This window comes from Strigops habroptila, chromosome 1 (genome assembly GCF_004027225.2).
Source record: "Strigops habroptila isolate Jane chromosome 1, bStrHab1.2.pri, whole genome shotgun sequence".
NCBI lineage: Eukaryota > Metazoa > Chordata > Aves > Psittaciformes > Psittacidae > Strigops > Strigops habroptila.
The window spans coordinates 71685632-71711352 of NC_044277.2; the positions used below are offsets into that span (position 1 = coordinate 71685632).

At 37.1% G+C, this 25721-nt stretch overlaps 1 protein-coding gene and 1 long non-coding RNA gene across 14 annotated transcripts in view; one reads left to right on the forward strand and one right to left on the reverse strand.

Annotated features, from left to right (window-relative positions):
• ABCA13 (ATP binding cassette subfamily A member 13) overlaps window positions 1-25721 on the reverse strand; it is a 181185-nt gene that overhangs the window by 144803 nt on the left and 10661 nt on the right. For 11 of the 13 annotated variants that reach the window (XR_003990398.1, XR_003990404.1, XM_030478114.1 and 8 more), the window contains exons 4-17: window positions 23576-23727; window positions 22668-22696; window positions 20902-21065; window positions 18191-18306; window positions 17019-17152; window positions 15101-15265; window positions 13314-13516; window positions 12554-12681; window positions 10079-10173; window positions 9662-9838; window positions 9064-9269; window positions 7360-7502; window positions 6902-7019; window positions 381-5066 (exon numbers count right to left, since the gene is read on the reverse strand). Coding sequence is in view for 11 of the 13 variants with exons in the window: in XM_030478114.1 (XP_030333974.1) it covers window positions 381-5066; window positions 6902-7019; window positions 7360-7502; window positions 9064-9269; window positions 9662-9838; window positions 10079-10173; window positions 12554-12681; window positions 13314-13516; window positions 15101-15265; window positions 17019-17152; window positions 18191-18306; window positions 20902-21065; window positions 22668-22696; window positions 23576-23727 (6516 nt within the window). In the remaining 2 variants the exon portion in view is untranslated. Of the gene's footprint in view, window positions 1-380; window positions 5067-6901; window positions 7020-7359; window positions 7503-9002; window positions 9270-9661; window positions 9839-10078; window positions 10174-12553; window positions 12682-13313; window positions 13517-15100; window positions 15266-17018; window positions 17153-18190; window positions 18307-20901; window positions 21066-22667; window positions 22697-22926; window positions 23085-23575; window positions 23728-25721 lie in introns of those variants that run through there. The other 2 variants (XM_030478128.1, XM_030478152.1) reach the window with 2 other exon arrangements.
• LOC115604792 lies at window positions 11592-14700 on the forward strand. Its single transcript, XR_003990413.1, has 3 exons — window positions 11592-11675; window positions 12826-12827; window positions 14689-14700. It is a non-coding gene; the product is annotated as an uncharacterized LOC115604792 (long non-coding RNA).

Sequence of the window (25721 nt, forward strand, 5' to 3'; positions counted from 1 at the left end):
TATTTAGCTCCATAGCCAAAATGACTGTTGTCCACCCATGGACTGTTGTCCCATTGAACTGTGGGTTCAATGTTCTTACCTGCAAGGATTTTAAAACACTAATATCTTCAAATATTTTTTTCTGTAGTAGTTCCAAAGAAACCACCTTGCGTATCAATACAGATGACTAAACCCATCAGTAACCTGGCCCACAAAATATAATGTCATACCAAATATGTCTGGTCTGAACAATATAAGTTAATACAAAATACTGTTTTACTCAAAGGCACAAATTGGAAATTAAACGGTAATTAACTTAAAAGTTTTGATTGAGCTGTTTACAAACAAGGACCCCTTCTGCCATTATCAGCACACTGTCAGAGTACATAGAAAACACTCACCTCATTTCTGTCATTATATCCTTATGCAAATCCTTTAGCAGGAAGGTTATTTTGTTCCTGTCATGTCCTGTGGTAGACTGAAATATCATTTGCAAGATCTCTTGCATAAACTCCAGAGTTCTGTTTTGGGACTGAAGAGAGATTTGTCTATGCTGTGCATTATCAAAAAATGAATCAATGAAGTCAACTGCCTGAAGCTCAATATTGTTTGTAAGTAGAACTTCTTCTATAGCAGCAAGTTCAGCAATTATATGAAGGAGACTCTTGAACAAAACTGAATTAGCAGTACGAGTATAATTCAATTTTTCTCTGCTAACATGACCATCAACAAACAACATACTAGTGTAATCTTCCATAGACTTATTTTGGAATATCTCCAGAAAGTCAATAACATCTTTCACAACCAGCAGTAGGTCATTCGATGAATTTTCATTAGCCATAAGGAGAATTAGAGCATGTATTATTTTGGAATAATTTTTACTGTTACACTCACATACAAAGCTGTTCACAACCTTTTGTATGTCTTCAAAATTTCTTAACATAGCAGCTACAGATGATGTATTAAACTGCTGCATTAAAACATCAAGAGCCATTGAAGAGGACTGTCCAGTGACTAACCGTAATAACTGAAACTCTTGGTCTATCACTGCAATTAAGTGTCTAACATTAAAATTCACCAATAAATCTTCTATGCTTGTAACTATAGTAAACCAGAAGTTCCCAAAGTTATCAGACATATTACTGTTTCCATTTAAAGCTGATAATATCATTGAGTATGTCTGGTTTCCAACAGAAGACAGCATCATCAAAGGCTGAATTACAGAAAGAAAAGAAAGGACAGCTTCTGTACCCAGGAGCCCAGAAACTTCACTGGTCATATTTTTAACATTAGTAAGAACAGTCTTTATAAGTGATGTTCTTGAATGTCTGTTCCAGCTTAGACCACCATAAAGATCATCTAGCTGTTCAAGAACACTTTTGGCAGTCTCCATTTCTGTCACTGCCATACTGCCCAGTGTTTCTACAATTTGTAAAGCCACTTGTCTCTTTGGTATAGAGGAACAGTTGACTGAGTACGTATTATTCACCTGCAGTGGCACAGCATAGAGGGATAGCTCATTCCAGAAATCTAGCAGCTCTTTGAGAACCGACCCATTTACATGATGAAGCTCAGAAAACTTCAAAAGAATAGAGTTCCATTCTTTGATCTGATGAAAAAAGCAAGTCAGATTCCGAGCGATATCCATCTGAAAGTCTTCCATAGTGCATGAGGAACTGTCCTCCAGAGTGATGAGTTTCAGCTCCTTAATAACTTCAATGACTACATTGTAACTAAGAGTATAATTGGTATGCACTAAGTCACAAGGTGCAAAAGTGAGAGGTGTTGCTGTTGTGAGACTCCAGCAGAATGCTGCAGAAAAACAAACTGAGGCCTCTGCAGGTTCAGCAGACATATCTGTCATTGTCTCCAGTAACATCAGAAGACTCTCTACTTGATTAGAGAACTCCTCTTCAGTAAACATTGGCATTTTTTCTTCCTGAATCAGTATGAAAGCATATATTTCAGTTAGAGCTTCCGTGATGTTTCCATGAGCTAATCTTTCTGTAAGACTGATGACATCAAGGAGCAAATGGAACATCTCTTCTACATCATAGAGTTCATCTTGTTCAAAGAGTGCTGTTGTTTGCCATAAGCCAGTCAGGTTCCAATTGCATGAATTGTTCTCAAACACATCCCACCAGTCTGTTAACATTCTTAGCTCAGAGTTCTCAACATACAAAGGTTTGATATTTTTAAAGAAGTTATTCAGGCTCCTCTGGACTTGTTTGAATTGACTTATCAAGAACTCAACATCCATGTTCTTCATGTTTTGCACCAAGGCTACCATGTGCTTTAGAAACTCTTTATCATCTCTTAATGGAAAGCCAGTAAAACTAGATGACTTGAAAATTTTAAATGCCTTATTTACCAGCTCAATATTTAGAGCTGCTGTCTCTACCAGTTCCTGGAGAAATGTTTTGTGTTCATCCTTTAAGTTTGAGTCAAGTTTACTAATCATATATTGAAAGAACTCCATCAACAAAATTGTATTTTTCTTAAGCATGAAAGGTTCAATCTCAATACCTAAATGAGAGGAGCTGTTTTCTTGGACTTCAGAAGTTTTATCTTTCAGAAGAGTTTGAATTTCTGCCAAAAGTTCTACTGATAAAAGCTGATCATGGTGAAAAGGATTAGGGAACATCCTTGAAGTCCTGTTAAATCCATGAATTGACTGAATAAAATGGGTCTTATTTGATATATACCACGAGTGCTCCACTAAATCATTGACAGCCATCTGCCCTCCAGAGTTACTTACAAGCATAAAAATAAATTCAAGCATACTAATGTAATCTTTTACATAAAATTCAGGGAGAATATTTTTTAAAGTTTTTGCTGTAATATTGAAATAAACATTTAGACAAATCACATCAGAACCAGTCAGGGAACATTCAGGGAATATCAAATTAAAAATCAAATTAACAATGTCCATCATGTTTGTTAGCTTAGTATCTGTCTCAGGGTTTCCCAGAGATTTCAGCAGAAATAAAATATGTTTTGCACGGTCAAGGTGGGAAGGCGATTTGTGTTTTTCACTGAGATTACGGAATCCATCTATCCATCTGTTACAATCCTCTGCTTCATCCACTGTACTATAAAAGTTTAGTAAGGAATTGAGATGAGATGAAAAATTTGTTTGCAAATGGCTTATGTCTTTCAGAGTATTGTCCAAAATTAGTTTGGTAATATTCTGGAAAACGCTGATACAGACCATATATTTTCCTTTAAGTACACTTTTAAAGAAAGCAGATGTGTCTTTTATCTCAGCGAGAATAATTCCAAGTTCCTTTTGGGAAAGTTTGAGAATAGTGGAAAGGGAATTTCCAATGGAAAATACACCAGCACCCTTATCTTCTCCCTCAGATCCTCCTGATCCCTCTGAGATTAAAGTATCAAACCAAGAGTTCAAAATCTCTCCATTAACAACCTTTAGTACAGATTTCTGCAACTCAGTTATCGTGACTCCCATCATTTCTAAAACACTTTCTAAACTGTTACCTTTAAGTGAGCTTGTGACATCAACTGCATCATTAAATACATTTTGAAGACTGGCAAGGAAAGTTTCAAAATCTTTCCAGTCATTTAAATCGCCACCTCCTTCAAATATTATCTTTAATATATTCATTGCTGCTCTTGTAGTTTCAACAATAACCATAGCTGTACTATTGCACAGTTCATCATGAGCTGCATTTAAAAGACTTTCAGAGAGATTTGCCAAATCATTTCTTAGACAGACAAAAAAGGTTGAATTCAAATTTAAGATTTTGGATGCTTCTTCAAAAACCTCTGTCCAGGTCTGAAGCCATGTGAAAGTGCAGTGCAAAGCAGAAGGCACACTCACCTTATCTCCCAAGTTTGTAATATTAGACAGAACACTGTCCAATGAAAGCAGAAGTAAGCTGTAAATCTCTGCTGAATGATCATCAGAAGTAATGTTTGATAGATAAAAATCAGTGCACACATTATGTGACAGGCATTCTGGGGAGATATCAAGAAACTGTTCCAAATAACAAAAGGCATCTATTTGGAGCTCTTCATCTATAAACAAAGTTTTAAGGCTGCTCAGAGTGCTATAGACAACATGCATATCTTTTTTTCCTTTCTCTGCAAGAGACTGGGCCTGAAACTCTGTGTAGCTGTAAATGTTTAGTAACTTTTCACAGAGAGACTTACTGGTGAAGTTCCAGAGAACATCAAAAGTTTCAGACAGCAATTCGAAAACTTGATCCCTATCTTGGAAATCATGCCATACTTGAAAAGATGAAATATCTTTCGAAGTCTCATAAAGAACTGTTAACAGAGTGCTAATGCTTTCAATATTTAAGACCAGATCATCATTCTGATACAGAGAGAAAAGTATTGGAACAAGTGAGGCCACACTAGTGCTGTTTAGTTTTTGGATGGTTTTGAAGAAATCATGCACAGTTTCTCCTAATTCTTGTACTTTACGTATAAAAGTTGCATTTGAGAGCAATAAAGAAGAGGCATTACTAACTCCATGAGTTCTGCTGAAAGACACATTGACATGATCATCAGTCAGCAGTCCAACTTCATAGAGATTCCTTAGGAAGTTTTCATGTAAGTGTGTTTGATGGTTCAAAGCAGCAGTATTTAACCCTGGCCAATCAGTCAGGATATTTTGGAGCAATAGTATACTTCTATTATGGATTTTATTTTCTGTAATGGAAAACACAATTCTAGATAAGGCCTCTAATACTTCCTCCTCTTCCACTTGCCTCAAATGAGAGAGCCTAGAATCAAGTTCATAGAATTCAGCTTTCATCATATGCCAGAAAACTTCTGTCTTCTCTTTCATCCAGAATCGCTGAAGAGGCTGGAAATTTTCTCGTAGCTCATTAAGGAGTTCAGAAACTGCAGATTCCTTCCCCTCAGCAAAAGTTTTCATCCATGTAATTGTATTATTCAAGACATTTTTGATTAGAGACTGGTTTGAAGAAGCTGAGAAATCAAGCATTATAATTTCTTCTATGACTTCTACCAGATGAAAAAGATGATCCATGTCCTTTTCACCAGAAATAGTTAAGTTTTCTTCTCTCTTCAAGAACTCTTTGAAAGATGTCAAAATCCTGAAAAATTAAGCGCAAATTTTTTCTTATTACTTATGTAGCAGACAGACAAGAATTGGTTGATTATATACTATATAATTTTAGAATATAGTTTTATTCACTTAAAGAAAGTTCCAATATCATTTAAATAGCAGTCACAAATTAATCACCACAAACACTAAAACCTCACAAATGACAATCACTTTGTTTTTCAAAAATACGAAAGAACTCACTGAAAAGTCACAGCCACATTCAAATCAAAACTTCAATGTAGGCAGCTAGGTTAAAGAAGCGTGCACTGATCAGTAATTATAATCCAGCTTGTAAGCCATGAGAGCCAAACACCTTTAATTTAAGTATGTCACATTTTCAGTGCCTGAAAAGAGCAAAGCTTTTATGCTTCACAGACTAATTATTTTAAAGAAGGGAACTATCAATAAAATCAATCAAACCCTCTAATTTTCCATGAATTCAAAAGACTTTTTTTTTTTTTCTGCTTCTGCTTTATCATAGGTATTGAAAGCCAAAACATTCCAGTTGACTGATTGATAGCTGAACAGTGTTATTTTAATACTGGGGATGGGGAGATGGGACACACCAACCAACCAACAACAAAAAAAAAAAAAACCCAAATGAAATCACAGTGAAAATTTGAGTGCTCCAAATGATGTTTCCATTGTGTCAATACTGTTTATCAAAATAAAAAATATTTACTAGTTCTGTAAGACTGGTGGAGATGGTGGTGTAAGGCAAAAGGAGCATTTCAATACAAGGTCTCAAAATGAAAATACCTTCTTCAATGTTTTCTTTTAATTGCTAAAATGCAGAGCACCACACACCACTAAAAAGCTTTGTGAGGGAATTTCTGTGTCAGTTACTGGAATGGCTTCTACAAGAGAGAAACCAAGATGTCAGACATTGAAAAAAAGTATTCCCCATGTAGAATCTCTTTCCTAGACCCATTCAAGTCAAAGAAATACCTCTGCATGTATAGCACAAGAATCCGAACAAGTCAGCTGATTTTGTTAAGTACTACTATGTAGAGAAAATAGCGCATACTTTAGAAACAGTGTTTAAGACCAAATCCAAATCCTTGCTCTAGCAAATGTGCCTGCATTTCTAAGAAAGTTGAGAAAGAGCACAAAAGTGATTGAACATTCAAGTTAGAAATTTGCATTCGGCAACTTCTGGGGTTTTTTACAGTAGATATCAAGAACATCTAAGCTTTTGATTCTTCATCTTTCACTGCATCGATAGTGGCTATTTCCATTTGATAGGTTAAAGAAGGATTGATTCAGCAAAGAGCTAAATAGCAGCACAATGTAAAATAAAGTTCAAAGTCCAGAAACGTAATTTAGAAAGTATTCTTATCTATTGACAGCTGTGATCGCCAGCATAGCATGGTAAATAGTAGCACTTAGTAGCAAAGGCAGCACTCAACAATTAGTCCAAAGTTGTTCCACTGGGGATATTTTATTTCTTCTGTTTATCAGTGATGATTAAATGGCTCTGGTTTCACTGTTCATCTAGACATTAGCAGGACTATAACGCAAATAACTTAGTGACAAGAAGGCCTTGTTACACTACATTAGAACTGTCAGGAGTCCACCACATTGGTTACTATTGATAGCACACCAAAGATGGTTTTTTTAATGCTTTTGAATGACAGCCACAAAATCATAACTTTCTTTGTAGGATTCTATTTCTTCCCAGTAACACTGAAAACTACCAGTCATTTGGTGAAAAGAGGCAGGATAACTATGTTCAACAATTACAAAAGCCCAAAGTGGAGATGGGATAAAGGATGTCTGGAAAATGGTTAAATAAAGAAATTAAATTGATCAGCTGAACCTTACCGTGCCCAGGAAATAAATGAAGAATAATCTGGTAGGTTTTGCAGAAATGCTAAATAATGACCTAGGATGGTCTCCAAACTGAGCTTTTGTCTAGAACATAGAGATGCTTCTAGCCCATCTGCAGAGAAAATAAAAATTTTAACATCAAGAGACAGGTCATAAAAAGTAGACACTCCAGCCAGGTTCAAAGAGTTGGAATTTTCCCAATAGAAATGGACAATAAATGCATTTTCTGGCTGGCCCTAAAATCACAGTTATTTACCAGAGTCAAGCTCTGTATATTAGAAGATTTCCTTGCTAATGATTCAGTGAGCTGGTGAATCCTAAGATTGATGGAAACACAAACAGACTTACAAATATAAAAATCATCATCTTTCCCCTTTCTGAGGAATAGCATACCCTAAAACAGACAGGGAACCATCAGAATAAAGCCTGATGTGCAGTAGCTCTTTCCTCACCTGACTGACCTCCCTTGGTGCCTGCTGCTTCTTCATTCATATATTGAGCTACCTTGCACATCCAACTGGCAAAAGTTGTTAAATCCTTCCAGTATGGGTTACCTTCAAAAGCAAACAAAATTTCTTCAAGTGTATTATTAATTCTGAAATGACACAAAAACGAAGGTGCCATTATTAAACTAGTGATTTCTTTCAAAGTCAAATTACCTTGTGAACACATGCTGTTTCTCTCCAAAATCTCTAGCTAAATCCTATTGCTACTTTGTGTGTACAGTATAGACAGTCCTAATAACTTAGGGAAGAACTCAAGTGAGAACTCAAGCAGGCAGTCTAATAGCAGAGTCCTTTGCTAAAGAGATCAACAGCATAGGTATTACATCATTCTAAGCACAACTAGACTTTACCAAACGGGTTTGTAAGCAGAAAAAAAAAAAAAAAAAAAAAAAAAAAAATCCTAAAAGCTTTTTAAGAAATCCCCAACAAAATTGTCTGGCTCAAAAAAAAAAACCAAAACCCAAAAACCAATCAGTCAAACAACACAACCACAAAACATAAAAATAGCACTGAGTTTTTCTTGCTCTTCAATGTTACTTAAACACAAGCATCTATTCCCAGGGACCTTTGAGCTCTGTCAGTGGTTTTGATGGTCCAAAGAGGAATGTAAAACTAGTCCTCCTGGTGATTTTGTAGTCTTCTAGTAACAGGGAGAGGGAGAGAAGGTGACCAGCTATTGACCAACAGCAAGAGTCAAGAAAAATTACAACAATTTTCTAACGTCTAGGATGTTATTAGTATCTGTGGATTTAATCCCTGCTACCAAAGTAGCTTGTGGAAATTCTGACAGATTCTTGAATGATTAGAGCTAATAGTTTTACTGCTTTAATAGAAAACTTTTCTGTCAAGTATCTCATACACAGAAGAAATGTAGATATTTGTCTTCTATACATGTTTAAATTTGTGACATATAACATGTGTCCAACATAAATGCAACTTCACATTAAATGTATTATTCTCATGCTTTACATTGCCAAGCAAGAATAGTAAAACACTACCTAATTTTAAAGTACTTTATTGATGTAGGGATTTGTCTCTAATATAGTCTGATTTAACACCATTAAAACTTCAAATCAGTAGAATTACTGAATCACTGCAAATGACAATCAACTTAATACAAAGATGAATGGATTTTCTGCCAAAATAGAGGAACAGTGACCACTTGATGTATTGAGAAAGCTACTTGAAGCTGCGATACCCCTCCTAGTGTTCTTTTCTAACTACCCTCTTTTTGATATTTCCCTTCATCTCCCAGGAGTCTTTCAGATCCCAGCTGCCAAGCATCCTGAGCAGCACAGTACCAGAGAGATATATACCAGGAAGCAGACTGAGAAGTAGCAGAAAATATGTGGATGTGAGAAGACAAAAAGGAAGAGTAGATTTTTAGAATCCTAGATACCTGCCTATCCTCAGCCTATTTCCGCCCCTACTACACCCCAATACTACTGCTGCTACTAAAAAAAAAAAAAAAAATTAAAAAAATCATCCTCTACCTTCCTGTTTGTGCTTATTGGGAATTGTTAACACTGGGTGGCAATCAAAAACAAAAAGCAGGGTGCATTTATCTATTCAGTTACTGGCTATAATACCTTATTCCAGGCTGGTACCAATCAGAATCTGTATGTATTAAAAGGTACACAAGATACATACAGTGAGAAGAGCAGCTGTTCCTGACAAGAGCTGAAATGGACATCCTCCTCAGATGGTGCTTCTGTGCTCAGCAATTGATTAATTTCACAGTAATGAGCATAATTTTTGGTTAGCTGTTCTTTTATTTCTTGCCATCCCAAATAGTCATCCATTATTGGATCTGGTAGGCTCTGTTGTCCCTGGGTTACTTTCTGCAGAAGCAGGACCTTTCACAGTAAAGAAAGCAATATTTGAAACCAGTAAAAGGGAAACTCACCTTTGGTCCTGTTTCTTATATTTGTAATGTTAATGATATTGAAATCCAATGTAAAATGGATTAAATGAGCAGTCTTTCAAACCTTCTATTGTTTTTTAGTGAAAGCCACAGCTACTTAGCAGGTCTAAAATGTCACATCCACTCAAGACACTTACCAGGACCACTTGTGCCTTGCCCCCAAGCACATTTTGATCAGTTTAAATGACCAGTTACCCATCTACTTATTATCATCAAACAGGAAGTAGTAAGCTACAACCTCTGCTAATTTGTTTCATTTTATAGTAGTATTATAAGTAAGGCACTGCAAGCTTTAAACACAAAAAAAATTTCAGAAATACTTACAGATTCTTTTAGTGACTGGAGCTGGTTACTTAGCTTAAAGGTCACCTCTGAGCCATTGCCAGGGCACATGTATATTGCTAAAATGTCAATGCCATCCGAGCCCTGCGGAAGTCTTAGGGTCTTCTCAAACATTGTAAGCAGGTCATTGCAAACATAGGAAGCACTGCTCATCAACATCTAAAATTTAATTAATATACTGTCATTTTAAAAATGAATTCAAGATGAAGGAACAGATTTAATTCATACTCCATACTAATTCTCACAATGAAATGTCAAAAGATAAAAAGGTACAAAGTAAAGTTGAACCAAAATGCTGAGGAATAAAAAGTTAAATACTTAACAAGTACTTTTGATCCCCCAAAATAAGCCTCTGGAGCTTTATGCGAATTAACATGCAAACATCAAATAACAGCATACCTGTTTTAGCTCCACAAAGAGCTTTCTGATGTCAAGATGAATGAATCCACCTCTCTGGGCAAAGGGAATCAGCTTTTCCAGGCTATGTAAAGCATCTGTAAGACATTTTTCCCACACACCCCATAAAGAAAATATTTAACCCACAGAGTAATTTTGGGACATTACAGTAGGAAACATCCTTATGTGAAAAGAAAACTGCGCATGATAGGGTTCAAAAATACAGCAGTTAGAGCGGCATAAAGTTCCCACTTTGTTTAGATGACATCCCTGCCCAGAGCACTCCATTTTGCACAAAAGATGTACACAGTGGCACTCTGCACTTCTGAGGAGCAAAGACAGCTCCCCCCCTGCACTGCCACTGAAAAAGGCTCATGAAGACAAGGCAGGAAGAAAAGCCTCCTTACACCAGCAAAAGCACAATCCTATCCCCTTTCAGAGTTCTATCAGAGTGGCTCAAATGACTTCAGTGATCTTTCATGATTTCCAGGAAAAGAAAGGAGGTCCTGTGTGGGCTTCTACCTATGAATGCTGTAAATAAACTCTTCCCACATGTAACCATTGATTTACCCAGAAAAAATTTCTGGAGTACAGAAAGGTCATCTAATTCCTTAAGCTCCCAGGCAAAACTAATCTCTCCCTTCTCAAATAAAGGACAACCATAGAAATGTTACCAGGTCATGTTACTAAGTTGCCAAATCCAGTAGCCCTACAAAGGTCAAGCTGACGCAGCTCCATGCCCCCAGGTCCAATGAGTAGCAAGTCTGGGAGGCACACAAGCCAACACATGCACAGTAAATGCACATGGCCAGCCACACAGATCGACACAGACCAACACATGCACCACTTGCATGCACAACAAACACCAAAGGCCTCATCCTGTTAATGTCCCTGGTTGACCAGGATGAAGGTCTGCTAGAGATATATGTATGTACATATATATACACACACAGTGTGGATGCCCCCTAGCAGCTGGGCTCAGACCACCAGTCTGCCCAGAAGATGCCCCTGGCTCCCAGTCTCCCTCCACAGTTGCTGGCACCTGGGCATATGAGCCCAGAATAGAGTGTCCTCATTCACGAAAAGAATTAGAAATGCAGTTTAGAGAGAAAGCAGGATAGCCTACAAAGGTCAGGGGCATGGCCAGGTGAGCAGCCTGTTTATTATGAGAAAACCCTCTTTTGTCACCTTATTGCTATTTTCCCATCCTGGTTCCTCCCCAAACCACCTAAATAATTTCCTCTCCCCACTTTTAGTTCCCCTTCCAAACCTCCCATACCGTCTTGTGCAACCCCAAACTACTCTTTCCCTGCTTCCCGTAATGAGTCCAATACCCCTAGGCAGTAATGCGCTTCAGTCTGTAAGGTGGCCATTTTGCTTCAGTTGCAATGACCAGACAGAAAAGCCAAGCTACATCTAAATCTAAAACCAAGACTTCTTGTTCACACTTATATGACTGGCTGGATAGTCAACACTCAAAAAGTTGTGATCAATGGCTTGACAACCAAGTGCCACCAGTGAGGAGTGACATTCCTTAGGGGTTAGTATTAGGACCAGCATTGTTTAACATCTTTGTAGGAGACATGGACAGCGGGATCGAGTACACCCTCAGCAAAGTTTGTTGATGACACCATGCTGTGTGCTGCAGTCGACACACTGGAGGGAAGGGATGCCATCCAGAGGGACATTGACAGACTTGAGAGATGGGTCAATGCCAACCTCAGGAAGTTCAACAAGGTCAAGCATGAGGTCCTGCACCTGGGTCAGGGTAATCCCAAGCACAAACACAGGCTGGGCAGACTGGATTCAGAGCAACCCTGAGGAGGAGGACTTGGGGGTGATGGTTGATGAAAAGCTCAACATGAGCTGGCAGTGTGCGCTAGCAGCCCAGAAATCAACCATATCCTGGGCTGCATCAAAAGAAGCGTGACCAGCAGGCCAAGGGAGGTGATTCTTTCCCTTTACCCCACTCTGGTGAAACCCCAAACTGGGGTCCAGCTCTGGGGCCCCCAGTCTAAGGCCAGGTTGGATGGGACTTCGAGCAACCTGGTCTAGCAGAAGTTGTCCATGGCAGGGGTTTGGAACTAGATCTTTAATGTCCTTCCAACCCCAAACATTCTATGATTCTATGACTGATGGCATCAGAAATTTCTCAGGCATTGATAATTCTGATTTTTATTAAACAGGCTCTTTTTCTTGAGTTAGATCCTTAAACAACTGCCACAGCAGCATACATCGTATAAGATGTTTAAGAAAATTTTTTATTCCTGATATGAGAAGTGAAAGCAGGTATAATGTGTTCTATCATCATTTAGGGAAATGAAATTTTAGAAATTCAAAACCTGCTGTAAATATTTAAGTGTGACATGTATTACAGAGCCTAAATGCCTTCCTAGAGGTAGAATGTTATCAATTTCACATGTTATTCTGTGGAAGTCATTTGAGTGATAGTAACAAGTAACCGTCATGCAGCTTTACCTTCAGTGAAGTATAAATACTGTGCTATTACATTCCTTATGGCTCCATTTACCAGAAGCAATCTCTTCGAAACAGGCCATTGAGGTACATCCTGAAGTACAGACTGCATTCTCTCCAGATGCAGGATTCTGCAAGCAAAAGATGTGGAGCACAGTAGCATTGTGTACGACAAACAAAAAGGTAAAGTTGCTAAAAAACTATGGGATTTTTTTTTTTGTTGTGCAGTCACTATATCATCTACTTTGTAGTTTCTTACAACAGCAGCTGTATAGCAGTTTTCTTGTATAAAAAAAGAACCAAATTCCAAAATGTACTACTAAATTACTGAACAATTTGACTGCAGTCTCTCTCTTAACAGTAGATAGTGGATTGTATCTTTCAGATTAATCCTCAGATGTTGATTTGTATAGCATAAATCATCTCTCCTCCAATGAGGAACAGGCTTTGATATGAACAAGTAGAGTTATTACAAATATATAGCCATACAAATGCTAAATTGAGGCCAACGTTATAACTCCCAGAAGGGATATAAATCTTCCAATGTGCAGTTTGAAAGAGAGAAGTGTCAGTTCCCATGCTCTACCACAGTCTTCTCATGAGCCTCTGACAAACATTAACTCCCTGTGTCTACAACTTGAGTCCTGTGTAGGATCTTTCAAATCATTTATAAATGAGAAATCAGTGAAGCGTAATGTGAAAATAAATATTCAGTTGATCTGAATTTCATAAGACAAGTTGCAGAAAGATTAGTATAACTTACAGATTATGAGATGCAGTATATCCTTCTGAAAAGTACGCATCTGATTTCTCACTCCATTGCTGGATCAGGGTACTTATCTCTGCAAAAAGTTTCCTGACTTTCCCGTCATCTAGAAACTGAGACATTAAATCATCTATCAGTCTTTCAAGTTCCAAAAAGAGTTTCTGAGAGAGCCTGTTGCTGCTGAACCATTGCTCAAATACCTAGAAGAATGAATGCAAAACAGAATGCGCCTTGTTAGAAAAACAAAGCTTTATTATTTAGAAAATAAATACACAGAATTTGCATGTCTAAAAAAAAACCAAAACCAAACACACACAATTAATAACGATAGTAAAATGTCTCCCTAACGATGTGTCTAGACTCTGAAATTACTGGCCTCACAAAGGTTGATTTTTCAATAGTTTCGACTGACCTGCAAGTTGGCTATATAACATGCTACATCATATAGAGAACTAACAACCTATGTTGTGCTGTCCCTGCCCAAAGACCCAGCAAGGGTAAAAAAAATGGCCTGAGGTCAAAAAAAGTCCTCCAGTCAAAAGCTTGCTTTCCCTTATAGGGCTTCTGCCTACACTAACAAGACAATAGAAGGCAGCAGCTTCAACATTTTTGGTGTCCCATTACATAAAGAGATGGAAAATAAGCCTGCATGCTCCCATTGTGTAGCCTGGAATAAATAAGACATACCAAGGCCTGGCCAAACCTACCGACTACTCTCCTTTTTCCACCATTAATTTATTTAATACCAAGTGGTTATAACAGAATTTTACTCTAAGGGATGTTCTGTTCACCAAGGGAATTGCCAGTGGCCAGCTGCTTACAGTACTTCAAGTTGCCATAATAAGGATGTCAGCTTTCATGAAGAGTTTTAAAATCATAGCTGAAATTATTACTAGATTTTTCTACAGCTACGATAGAAATTAGTGTATTAGATTTGGCAATCAAATTATTATTTTGAGTCATACATCAATGAAACCTTTATCAAGAGAGAAATCAAAGGATACGTTTTTGAGGAAACACACAGTAAGCTCTGCATGCTTTCTCCAGATATTGCAAACATCTCCACAGCAGCTTGATACACAACTTTTATTGTTTTATTAAAAAAAATCTCATACTTCAGTGAAAAAACAAACACCAGCATTAAGGCAGCTGGGTGTTTTCCTTCAAAAACATTGGAATGGTTTATCTTTGTCTCCGTGAACTATACATATGTCGTCATAGAGACTGCATGCCAAGTTGCTCTGCCAGAGCAGAATTTTAAGATGCTATACATGAGATTTACTCTCATCCCCTGCAATGTGTTTCAGCTACTATTGTCAGAGATAGTGAAGGGAAAGTAAAAAGAAATTAATTGTACAACACATCAGTGGAGGCCAGTAGTTTGCTTTCAGTTTTGCCCTTAATTCAGGCTCAAGTGGGACAGTAAATGGGTCTTCCTTCTGTCAGGCCTCTGCATCAAAGTATAATTCACTATATTCCCTATTAGATTTCGAATCTGTATTTGAGGTAATGACAAAATCTTATTAAGTAGACACATGATAATAGATTAGACTTCCACTGTAACGATTCTTCCTATGGATTATTTTTTCTTATTAGCAAGATGAAAACTTCACGAAACTTAATATTTAATAGATTAATTAATATTTACTTAATTACTTGAAAATTAATAGATTAAATAGATTTAATAGTTATTTAATAGATAAGTCAGATCTTTATACTGAGTTACTGTTGACAACCTACAAGCAAAAATTAGGAATCTGATCTATTAATTTATTAAAGTGTACCTGTGCATAGAGTCTGAGCTTGCTGACAGCATGAACAAGATATATTTTGGCCTCATGCCATGCAGAAATACAGTCGTCTTCATTATTCTCTTTGTTTGCTTCATCTTCAGGCACTCTGGACAGAGCAGAGCACACAAACTGCTCCAGTGTCTCTCCTGTGGGAATCTGGCAGGGATAGAAGAAATTGATGAGTATCTCGAGATAGTTGCTGAGTGTTATCTCTGCTATCAACTTACTTATCTGGTGAAAAAAAGAATATAGCTTCCTTCAGTGAGAAAAAAAGCCACTTAATCCAGCCTCATATTCTGGGGCACATATTTCAAAGTATTCCACATGCGGAGTGCTGTATAAAACACCAGTGGCCCATTAGGGTTCTCATAGACCTGGCAGAATGATGAGACTAGTACATGCACAAAATTTCCACCATGTAGCTAAACCAGTGTTACTACTTCTAGAGTCATTTGCAGGCTGATGCTGAACAAACTTGACAATGATACAGTACCCCTATACTAGAATAACTATATCAAAGTAACTTCACTAGTATAAAAATTACGGATGTAGAAAGCGCTCAGCAGTGATACATTTCAACCAATGACTGCATGCAGCAGACTAGCTTTAAATTAAAGTTGGCAGGTTTCAGCAGTGTGGCCAAGAGGCCAGAATTTTTTCCTCACAGCCTGACTTCTAAATTTTGCGTTGAAAGATTTATTATTCCCAATCATATAAATATTATTAAAGTATACAAAAATAATTTAGCTCATTTTAACTCTTCCTGTTAATGACTTTTTAAGACACTTTACATCCTAACTCCTTTTGACTGTGACTAGAAAATTTATTAAAAGTTTTGACTCCAAACTACCTGACGCATTAGATACAGAATTAAAGTGCTCAGAACAGACAGTGTTTAGGTTTCCATATTTCCCTTCATACTTTCTGAGGGTCTTCAATGCCCTAACACAGGCACACGACATCAAGATATTAGCTTAAATAGCTAGCGAGTGAGTTGCCTTGGAGTACGCAGCCAACCATATCTACCAGGCTGCAGTCAAATTCCGTTCAGTTGATCAAACTGGACACCATTGATATTTCATTAAAAGGCCATTCAAAAGTAAAGGATTTTTTAATAATTTATGCCTTTGTGTAAATCAGCTGTTTTTATAGTGAGCTCTTCTGGAGTACAACTCCAGACTGTACCTGGCAAAGAACAAACAGATTTCAGATAAATACCAACATGTTCAATTCAAAAACTGTGGACTTCAGTTGAAATTCTAAACACGTTTCAAGTTTTTTGCAGTCAAACCATCACAACAGGTCACTTTGATCTAGAAGATAGGTTAGAAAGCCCTCTCTGGGAAAAGAGATTTTCTTCAAAATTTGACACATCACTGGTATATTTGAATAGTCCCACTGAGAAACTCATCAGTCAAGTATATTGGTATCGAGACTGCACAACTGAGAAGGAAGGACTCCTGATGTGCCTTAATTTACACACAGAAGACACAGGCATTCTTTGTCCAACAAACCAGATGAAAAATGCTGCCTACCAAATTAATCCAGGCAGCTTCAAGTCTAGGAATTAGTTTAAAAGCACGGTGGAGCAAACCCCAGCATTCTCTACAAGATTAGATAATAAACTCGGGACTTTGCCTTCATAGAATGCCTTTATGCTTCATAGAAGCACAAATTCATTAATGTACATAACTACACCTATCAGTATCTTCATGTGCAGAAATTTCAGTTGAAGCTAAATACATTTCTATTTTGGTGGGAGAGAACCCAGAGTATTTAGCAGTGTTGTAGCTATCTCCTGAGTCTAAGATATGACTATAGCTTCTGTAAGGCGTGAAAAAAATCCCTTCAGAGTACAAACAAAAACAAAGATGAAAGAGAGAGACACTGAAACTTCCAAGTGATTTACCTTTCTTAATTGTGCTGTATAACTTAGCAACTTCTCAATGTGAAGATCATCAACACCAAACCTGGATTCAAGTTCTGTTCTTACTGCATGTGGATTCCACAAAATATTCCAGAGAGAAAGATTATAGTGAAAACCTGAAAGAAAGAAAACCTTCTGTTTACATCATTCCTGCTTTTTGTTCATGTTGTTTCTTGATAATTCATACCTGATGACATCCAAGTACCATGTTCTTCCTGAAGGAGAAAAAAAAAAAAAAAAGGGCAGTGTGTACCTGAACACCAGTTTCACTAGGATAAAATCCATGAGTGCATTAGTATTATGGCAAGGCCTGTTAATCTGACAGTTGATATGGTAATGGAGAGATGCCCCTGTACAGTGATTGCCTGCAGACTGAGCAGGGTGCCATTCTAAACTGTGCATCTACTTCTGCACATAGTCATGAAAATGTGGGGGGGGGGCTGGATATGGATCAATGCTGAGAGAGCACACCAGAAGTATATCAGAAGACCCAGGGATTTCAAGTTCACCCTCTTTGCAAGGGCTCCAGCATAACCACCTTTGTACCACTTCAGTCTTTGTTTTGACAGGTGAAGTGGGATTTAGACTGCATATAATTCTTAGCCTGACCTTACATGAAGAGCAGACAGCCGCACCTAGAATCTCACCACGTGCTACCAGGCAGTTTGCCAATGAAACTTGTTCCTGAACTTTTCTTGAGGAGCTGTCCTGGGGCCAGCCTACCTTCTCTAATTAAACTCACCTCCTGTAAGAAGATGGGGAAACATAGCCCTTCAGGTGAGAGCAGAATTTGTAACAACAGAAGAATGAAGCTTAAAGAAAAACAGCCATAATGCTTTACACACATGTCCAAACCAAGAGGCTATCCTTCTATCAAATGGAAGAAATTGTCTTTTGTAGTGATTTAATCTCTTTCCAAAATTCACCACTGGAAGATCATTCTAAACTGAATATATAAGACCAACATGTTTTATTTAGCAAATAGTTGCCAGAGTTTGATGCACTTCAGTTATTAGTATTTAAAAGACAGATCAATAAAGAAATGGGTTAGCACTACAGCAATATAGTTCAATTGTTAGACCTTGTACTTCAGGAACTTAACAGAAGCTTGGACAGTTACTTCTAACAAGCAGTATATGAAGCAAATTTCTTACCTGTTAAGCTCCTATCCTGTACTGTTGCAGCAGTTAAATTCAGTGCTGTTTTCACCACTTCATAGAAACTTTGGCCCAATGACATCATAGCTAAATCCTTCAATGATGCTAAGGTACTGGAAGTGAAGGATAAAACAAAACTCAAGTTCTCTATACACCCAAATAACCTGAAAGGGCTTGGAGGAAAAAGATGATGTTCAAGCAATTGAATATTAAAATACTTTTTTTTATTATTGAAAAACTGATGTTTTTGTCAAATTAGACTTTTCATGAAAAAAAAATACCCATAAATTGAGATTTTATAGTTAGAGTTTCACTCAATTTTCATTAAGGAAATGTCTCCTAAGAGGACCAATGTCCTCTTAAAAAAAAAAAAAAAAAAAAAAGAAAAATCAAAACACCACACACACAAAAAAATAAAAAGGGAAAGAAAAAGAGTTAAAATTGACAGCAAAAATGAGAGCAAAAACACAATCATTAACCCCACAAGAAGGCAGGATGAACACAGAACACATTTTATTTCTACAGAATCTGCAAAGAAAAAAAGCAACTTTGAAGCAACAGAACACTTACTCTGAAATTAAAAAAAACATATTACAGAATGCATTGTTAAAAATGTATCTATATCTATTGAATTTCTTATAAGTCTCAGTCACATCAGCTGTGAAACAAACTTCTTTGTTAGTGTAGCTATAATTTACTACTAAAGGTTTGTGTCAAATTTACCAGTGATTTCCTATAGAGTATTCCTTTGTTACTATGCAAATAATCCAGTTTTGTTAGAGTGGATCAGCAGTTTCCAACGTATGTGAGAAGAAGAGGAGAAAAGCACTATTTAATTTTGCCAAGTGGGTGTGAAAAGTCTCTATTAAGTACCTCTGGAAGACACAACAAACATGTCACAGTCCAGGAAGTGGGGGAAGTTGTAAATTTAGGAACCTTTCTGCTGACTAAATTCTGCCCAAGATAGGACCTCAATGTATGTTAGTATTATGAAGCTAGTCAAGAGTAAGCATTGGGTTTTGTGGCTGTCTTTCCAAATTGCAGTAATTGTGGCAAATTTGGTCATTGAAGGACATTGAAGTCCTAGAAAAAACCCAAACCCAAGTCTCCTTTTACTAATCACTTGAGGGTTGACCCAAGCTGTCAGCCAAGCACTTAGACAGCTGCTCATTCACTCCCTTCTACCACAGGACAGGAAGAAAAAAATAAAAATAAGGTAAGAAAACTCATGCATCAAAAGAAAGACAGCTTAATAGTTGAAGCAAAAGCAAAGCAAAACAAGAACTTTATTTACTGCTTCCCATCAACAGGCAGATGCCCAGCCACTTCCTGGAAAGCAGGGTCTCAGCATGCAGAACAGTTCCATGAGAAGACAAACACCATTAAGCATGAACATTCTCCACTTTTGTCCCCTTCTCACTCCACCCATGTCTATAGGCTCAGAGTAGAGAAATCATTGCTGAGATTATATTAACAGATTAGTAACTTGACCTAGCACAGTAGCCAGTGGTTACTGCTATTTTTGCTTATTGCTGCTGAAGAATACAGCAATAATCATAAACTTATGATCAAGTTCCTCTTTTACCTGACAAACACTCAGAACCTTTCAGAAAAGACTTCTGCTTTTGGGATATAAGCACCACAAGCACAGCTAATACATCTTTGCATGCTAATAGTTCAGAGAACAAGCTGGAATAAGGTTACACATGACTCATGCATAGGCAGGGGGATTAAGCCCCAACACAGTTGCAGCCCACATATTGTAAAAGAGATTTATTTCCCAATTTAAAAAAAAAATATGTCATCATATCCTTTATATCTTTTTTTATTAGGAAAAAGACAGTGGGATGCTAAAGGGTGACAGAATCAGCGCAGTAATTTCCCATTCAAAGTCTTTGGACCCCTGCCTCCCTATGCAGTAAGGCTGGTGAAGTTGATGCAGTCTTGCACAGGCAGCCAGGTTCAGTGGCCTCCTCTAACCTTATAAATATGTAGATTGACTAACAGTGACAATTTACCTATCAATCTATTACAACCAACTACCTACTCTAGCAAATACATTTCTGACTTTTTCCTAATAATTTCCATATTTTCCTGAAAATTTCTGTAGATACTTGTCAGTCTGTGCTTTTGACACCATGCCTTCCTCTGGATCCAACTGTCCTGTGCCTGAGGCAGAAAACCTTCACATTCAGATAGTCTCTGTACGTTTTTTCTTACTGCTTCATTTCTTGAAGGAGAACAGCCAAAGCTATTTGGATAGCAAGAGGCTTGAGAAAAAAAATGAAGGCATTTTCCTGATATTGACCAAGTGGTACATACATATTAAGTTAATAAGAATCCGAAATATTTTTTTTTTATATTCTTTTGTAAATAATCTGTCTTTGAAAGACTCCCAAAGCATGTTACAATATTTAAAGCCATATTATGTGATGGGCTAATTTCAGGCATTGCTAACATGAAGATACTTCTTGAAGACTCCTAGGGAGTCTCTGCTGAGTTTGAGACACAAAAAAATACAATTATAAAGGAATCAGAATGTGCAAAAACCCTTACCACACTTCTATAAAAGCAGAATCTGGTAAACAGAAGAAAATGTCATCCTCTTTACACTGATAAGGATGCTTATTTTATTAGTCAGTAAGAAGAACAAGAATTGCATGTAAAATATTAAAACAAAGCACTTTCAAGAATGAAAAAGAACTTACTTTTGAATAGCTTTTAGAAACTCTGTTACAGCAGCTAACTCATCTTCTGTATAAAAGCTGTTCAATTCAAGGTGAGGGAGTGAATGCAGAAGGTTCCATAAATATGGTTGCTTGTACAGGTTTTCTGCTCTAGAAATCATTTCCTCTGCTTCATTCAAATCCATCTTTATGTGAAGAAAACACATTTACATGCAACTCTTCCATTAACAGAAAAGAAACAGAAAAAAAAAGCAAGTGCCTGTTACTCCCCCCACCCCTGCCCTTCCCCTCTTGAATTTTAAACCATTTAAAATTTATTTTTTTTTTCAAGTGGAAATGTACCTCTAGCTTTGGTAATTTACCACATCATTCTGTTGGTACTTTGAACTTATGGCAGCTTTGTTTCAGATGTCTTTTTCTGATGTAATGGATAATGGAGCTGGGAGAAAAGCTGAGCAATCTTCCCGCTCAGAAGCGTAACTCTTTTCCAAAGAGAAGGATTATCTTTGAGATCTCAAGCACAAAGGAGCTCTTTGGCCCTGTAATGAATTTCTAAGTCTAAAGACCAGGGGACTGCCAGGGATATGCCGTATATGCCTCAAAGTTCCTTGCAGGGGGTGTCAAATAATAATTGGTAAGAATGGCTCTTTAAAGATGAACAGACTGGGGTAAAATCACCTCTTTATAAGACTACACTATCAGATGCCTGTGCAAAATATAGCATCTGTCACACTTGGGTTTTATTCAGTCTTTGTTTCCCTAAATTAATGTTTCACTAGGGCACTTTTGGGTAATGATAACATGAGCAGGGTTTATACAAAAAGAGGCTTATGTATACAAGCCCTGTTATAATTATGATAAACTACATTCATCTAAGTATTTTCCTAATGTTAATACATTATTTCTATTCTATGTTCCATTGCTGAAATTAAATTTATATTGATACAACTCCTTTCAAACAAGTATCTCATGAGCAATTTGAAAATGTTACTATAAAAATGCCATCTAATTTCAAGTTATAGATTAGAAATCTAGGTTTCATGAAGTAGCAGTTACAATCAAATATGGAAAAAATTAATTTTAAAATTTTTTAAAGTGAAACCAGCTATCTGTGAAAGGTACAAAAACGATAGTAATGGAGATCTACTACTGTGCCCATTCAGCCTTCCTCTTTTGTTGAGAATGCAAGAGTGAAAGACTAATGCTTTAGGGACATCACAAATACTAAATTCATTTCACAAACTGCCAAAGATATTCTGGGGATAATTATGCTGCATCTTGCAAATCTGTATTCCTTCACCCCCAATTGAGTCTGCTTTCCATATTTACTGGATCAGAAATCTGAATTCAAACTAACCTCATCCAAGCAAGAGCCTCATCTTTCCAGTCTCACTGCAGTCCTTTTTTAAGTGCTGGGTTGTTGAGGGAGGAGGATTAATAATAAGTAGACACTAGGATAAGAGTTCCTTGCAAGACATTCTGTAATATTTTATACAGCTACACGGGGTCTGGCAGATGCACTTTTAAATTGCTCCTAATGAATGACTAGCATTCAAACAGCTGAGGATTTTAGCTACTAACAACCTAGACTGGTTTAAACCAGTAATCTAGAAACCACTGAACGTCCATCAAATTTACAAGCCATCATTTTTTCTTCCAACAGCATACTAATTTTCTTTTTAAGATAGTTTACTAAAACTTGTCAGGATGCAAATTTCTAACTATTATAATAAAGATGCCTCAAAATCCAGAACTGTAATTTAGAAACAGATTGTAAAAATACTTACATTGAGAAAGGTGGTGATGTTATGGAGCCCTGTAAAATCAAATATTTTCCTTTACAGAGAAGCCTTATTAACTTCAGGAGAATCAGTTTTATAAGAAATAGCAAGTAGTGAATAAAGGGCATTTCTACAGGAGTAAAGGCATGTGAAACAATAATACCCTACAAAGATAGCGATCCACTTGATTTTCTGTGCTTTCCAATACTTTACTATTATCAGAAAAATAATAAACCCAAACCCTAATTTAAAAGAAATTGCTTACCATTCACTTTTCAGTAAAGCAAAATCATCACATCAACACTAGATGAACGTTAGCTTCCGGACAGCCAGGCATGAAAATTACTTTTGCCTAAATCTTTCTGCTTGAAAATTCAGACAGAATAGCAGGGCAGTAGCAGGTCTTAAATGCTCACCTGCTACAGCAGCAAGACTGCACAGCATGGGTGGGAACAGAGCAGGAGCATCAGACCTTGGTGTTTCCAGTCTCACCCTTTCAGAGTGAGACTGAATTGTTTGCCTAGTAGTGAGCTACTGAGTTTTTCCCACCCCTATACTCTCTAGTGCAACAGAAAAACCTGGAGAGAAAGACTTAAATCCTGATAAGTTACTTTTGAATGCATCTTAGACCAAGTAACTATGTACTCAGATTATTAATCCTTACCTCGAAACCTTTCCGTTCACAGTTTTCAACTATCAAGTAGTAAAACAAGGGTATAGTTTTAGAAAATGAGCTTTTTTTCATGATAATTTTATGATGGCCACAGTAATAGTAATCATAAAAGTGGCTTCTTTCAGATGAGCTAAAATTTTAGGGTTTCCATTTTATTTTTAATATAAGAGTATTCCTTTATTTGATAGTTATCATTACCTGACAGACAAAGCAATTCATTATTAGAAAGATCACAGTTTACCTGAGAACTTTGAGTTTTCTTCCCATAGCTTTTCTAAAGCCATGGCTTTCTCTGTGGTCTCAATAAACCCCTCTGCAAGTTCCTCTATCTCTTTCATGAAGTCTAGATCAGGTCCTATGAACCTCTCTGGACCAGTCTGGATGCCTGCAATACTTTTCACAAAAAGAAACAGGGCAGGGAAGGTAATTACAAACTGGAAGTAAAGAGCTGAAAATGTGTATAAGCTCACAGTAGTATCCTGATATTTTATTTTTTTTTTTTTTAGCTATTATGCATTTGCACAACTTTTATTTAGTTCAGTTCATTAGTGTGCAAGTTGCAGCACTCAGCCTCAAAACCTCAAGAAAGAGAGTAATGAAAAATTGCTGAGCTGGAGTCGCTCAACCACACCAGTAACCCAATTCTGGCAGCAGCCAAGGACAGGCACATCCAGCAAAGTCTTTCATGTCCTTAAACACATTCAGTTTTTCTCCCTGGGTTTATCATGAGTCCCTGTGATGGTTTTTTGATGGCCTGTACCCTGAAGTTCAAGCTTTCATATTACATCTAAGCAACCAGAACAGGTAAGTTGGTCAATGTCACTAGATGAAATATAGGTAAATCCCTCTTTCTGGGCCCTGAAGAAAGCTGGTACTTGCTCTTTAGTCAGTTTACCAAGCAACAGAACTATGATCACAATTCCACAACCTTAACAAAAAAGCATCCACACTAACAAACATAAGCTGATCCCAGATGACATGCTCCTCGATACTCTTCTACTTGAAAAGTGAGAAAAGTGACGTATCTGGCTACATTTTTCTGCCTCGTGCTGACTCACACACAAAGTGTCTGTCACTAGGAAAATCTATATAATTTGTATTTGGGATATGACAGCTTGTTTTTTTCAAATCACATGCAACAACCTATAAAACAGATCCCATTATCACTACTGACTTTCTCCTGATTCTTGCTAAAGCCCTGGTACATGTTACCTCTATTATTTCTATATACTACCATCTCGTGGCTACTCAATAGCACAACAGTTTTCTACTAAGATGAAATCAGAAGTTAAACATCTCTTTACAGGACAAAATTACTTAGACTCTCCTAAGGCACCATAAACAATGGAATATTTACTTTTAGCATGTTACTACACAATTGAATTCTGTTTTATCTTATAGTAAGTTCAAATGACCTTAGAGTGAAATCCTGGGTAGGAAAAATATAGTTATTTCTCATTAGAAGCACAATTAACTGCCACAGAAGCCCCATTTACAAAAGCATAATAAAGAGTTACACTTCTTTCTTGTCAAACTTGTAGTTTGACTAATTTTCAGCACAATACTTACTTACTGGTAAAGAAAAACCTAATGAGATACTAAAGCAAATAATACATCAAGCAAAAACATCAGCCACTGCTTTCAGATTCTCTCATTTCTCTTTCTCTCCCTCCCTGATCCTCATTTGTCCAGACACTCACAGAGCTGTCTGTAACTTTAGACTAGGGGATGAGAAGAAAGTCTAATCTTAATCAATTTCTTGATTGTTTCAGTGCAGATTATTTTGATCCCAACTTGATGACCATCCAGTAGGATTTTGGAAAACTCTTTCAACAACCTCAAACTGCAATGGATTAAAGGCAGAACAATTCCTCTTTTTTTTTTTTTTTTTTAATAGAATTTTAAAAAGCAGGCTTCTGTTTTTCAGAGGGAGGCTTTTAGGGTGATTAATAGCTGCACTTTACCTATTGCTTTTGAAAACTACCATAAGTTCCAAATTTACTGCCTGAAATTCCAGACAGCTAAAACCACTGGTATTTGGCAAAAAACATGAACAATAACTACATACTGAAAACTTTCAAGCACTGTACTTTTTAAGCATGAACAAGTGGCCACTACTTGGTCAGAATAACAACCACCACACTGGTTAAAACACAAATCCAGTCAGATCTGCAAAATAACAGTATTCTGGCTCAGTTTCCACAGACGTTTCATTGATAGCTGTAAAGCTTCCTTTGAACTAAGAAGATTGGCAAAAGGCTTCAGGTCATGCTGCCCTAGGCGCTGTGTGAGGTATCTCCAGGCTTGAAGGCTGGGGAGACAGCCACTGTCCTGCAAGGGTCCCACAGGGTACATGAGGGGGGAACACAACTGGGAAAGGTACACAG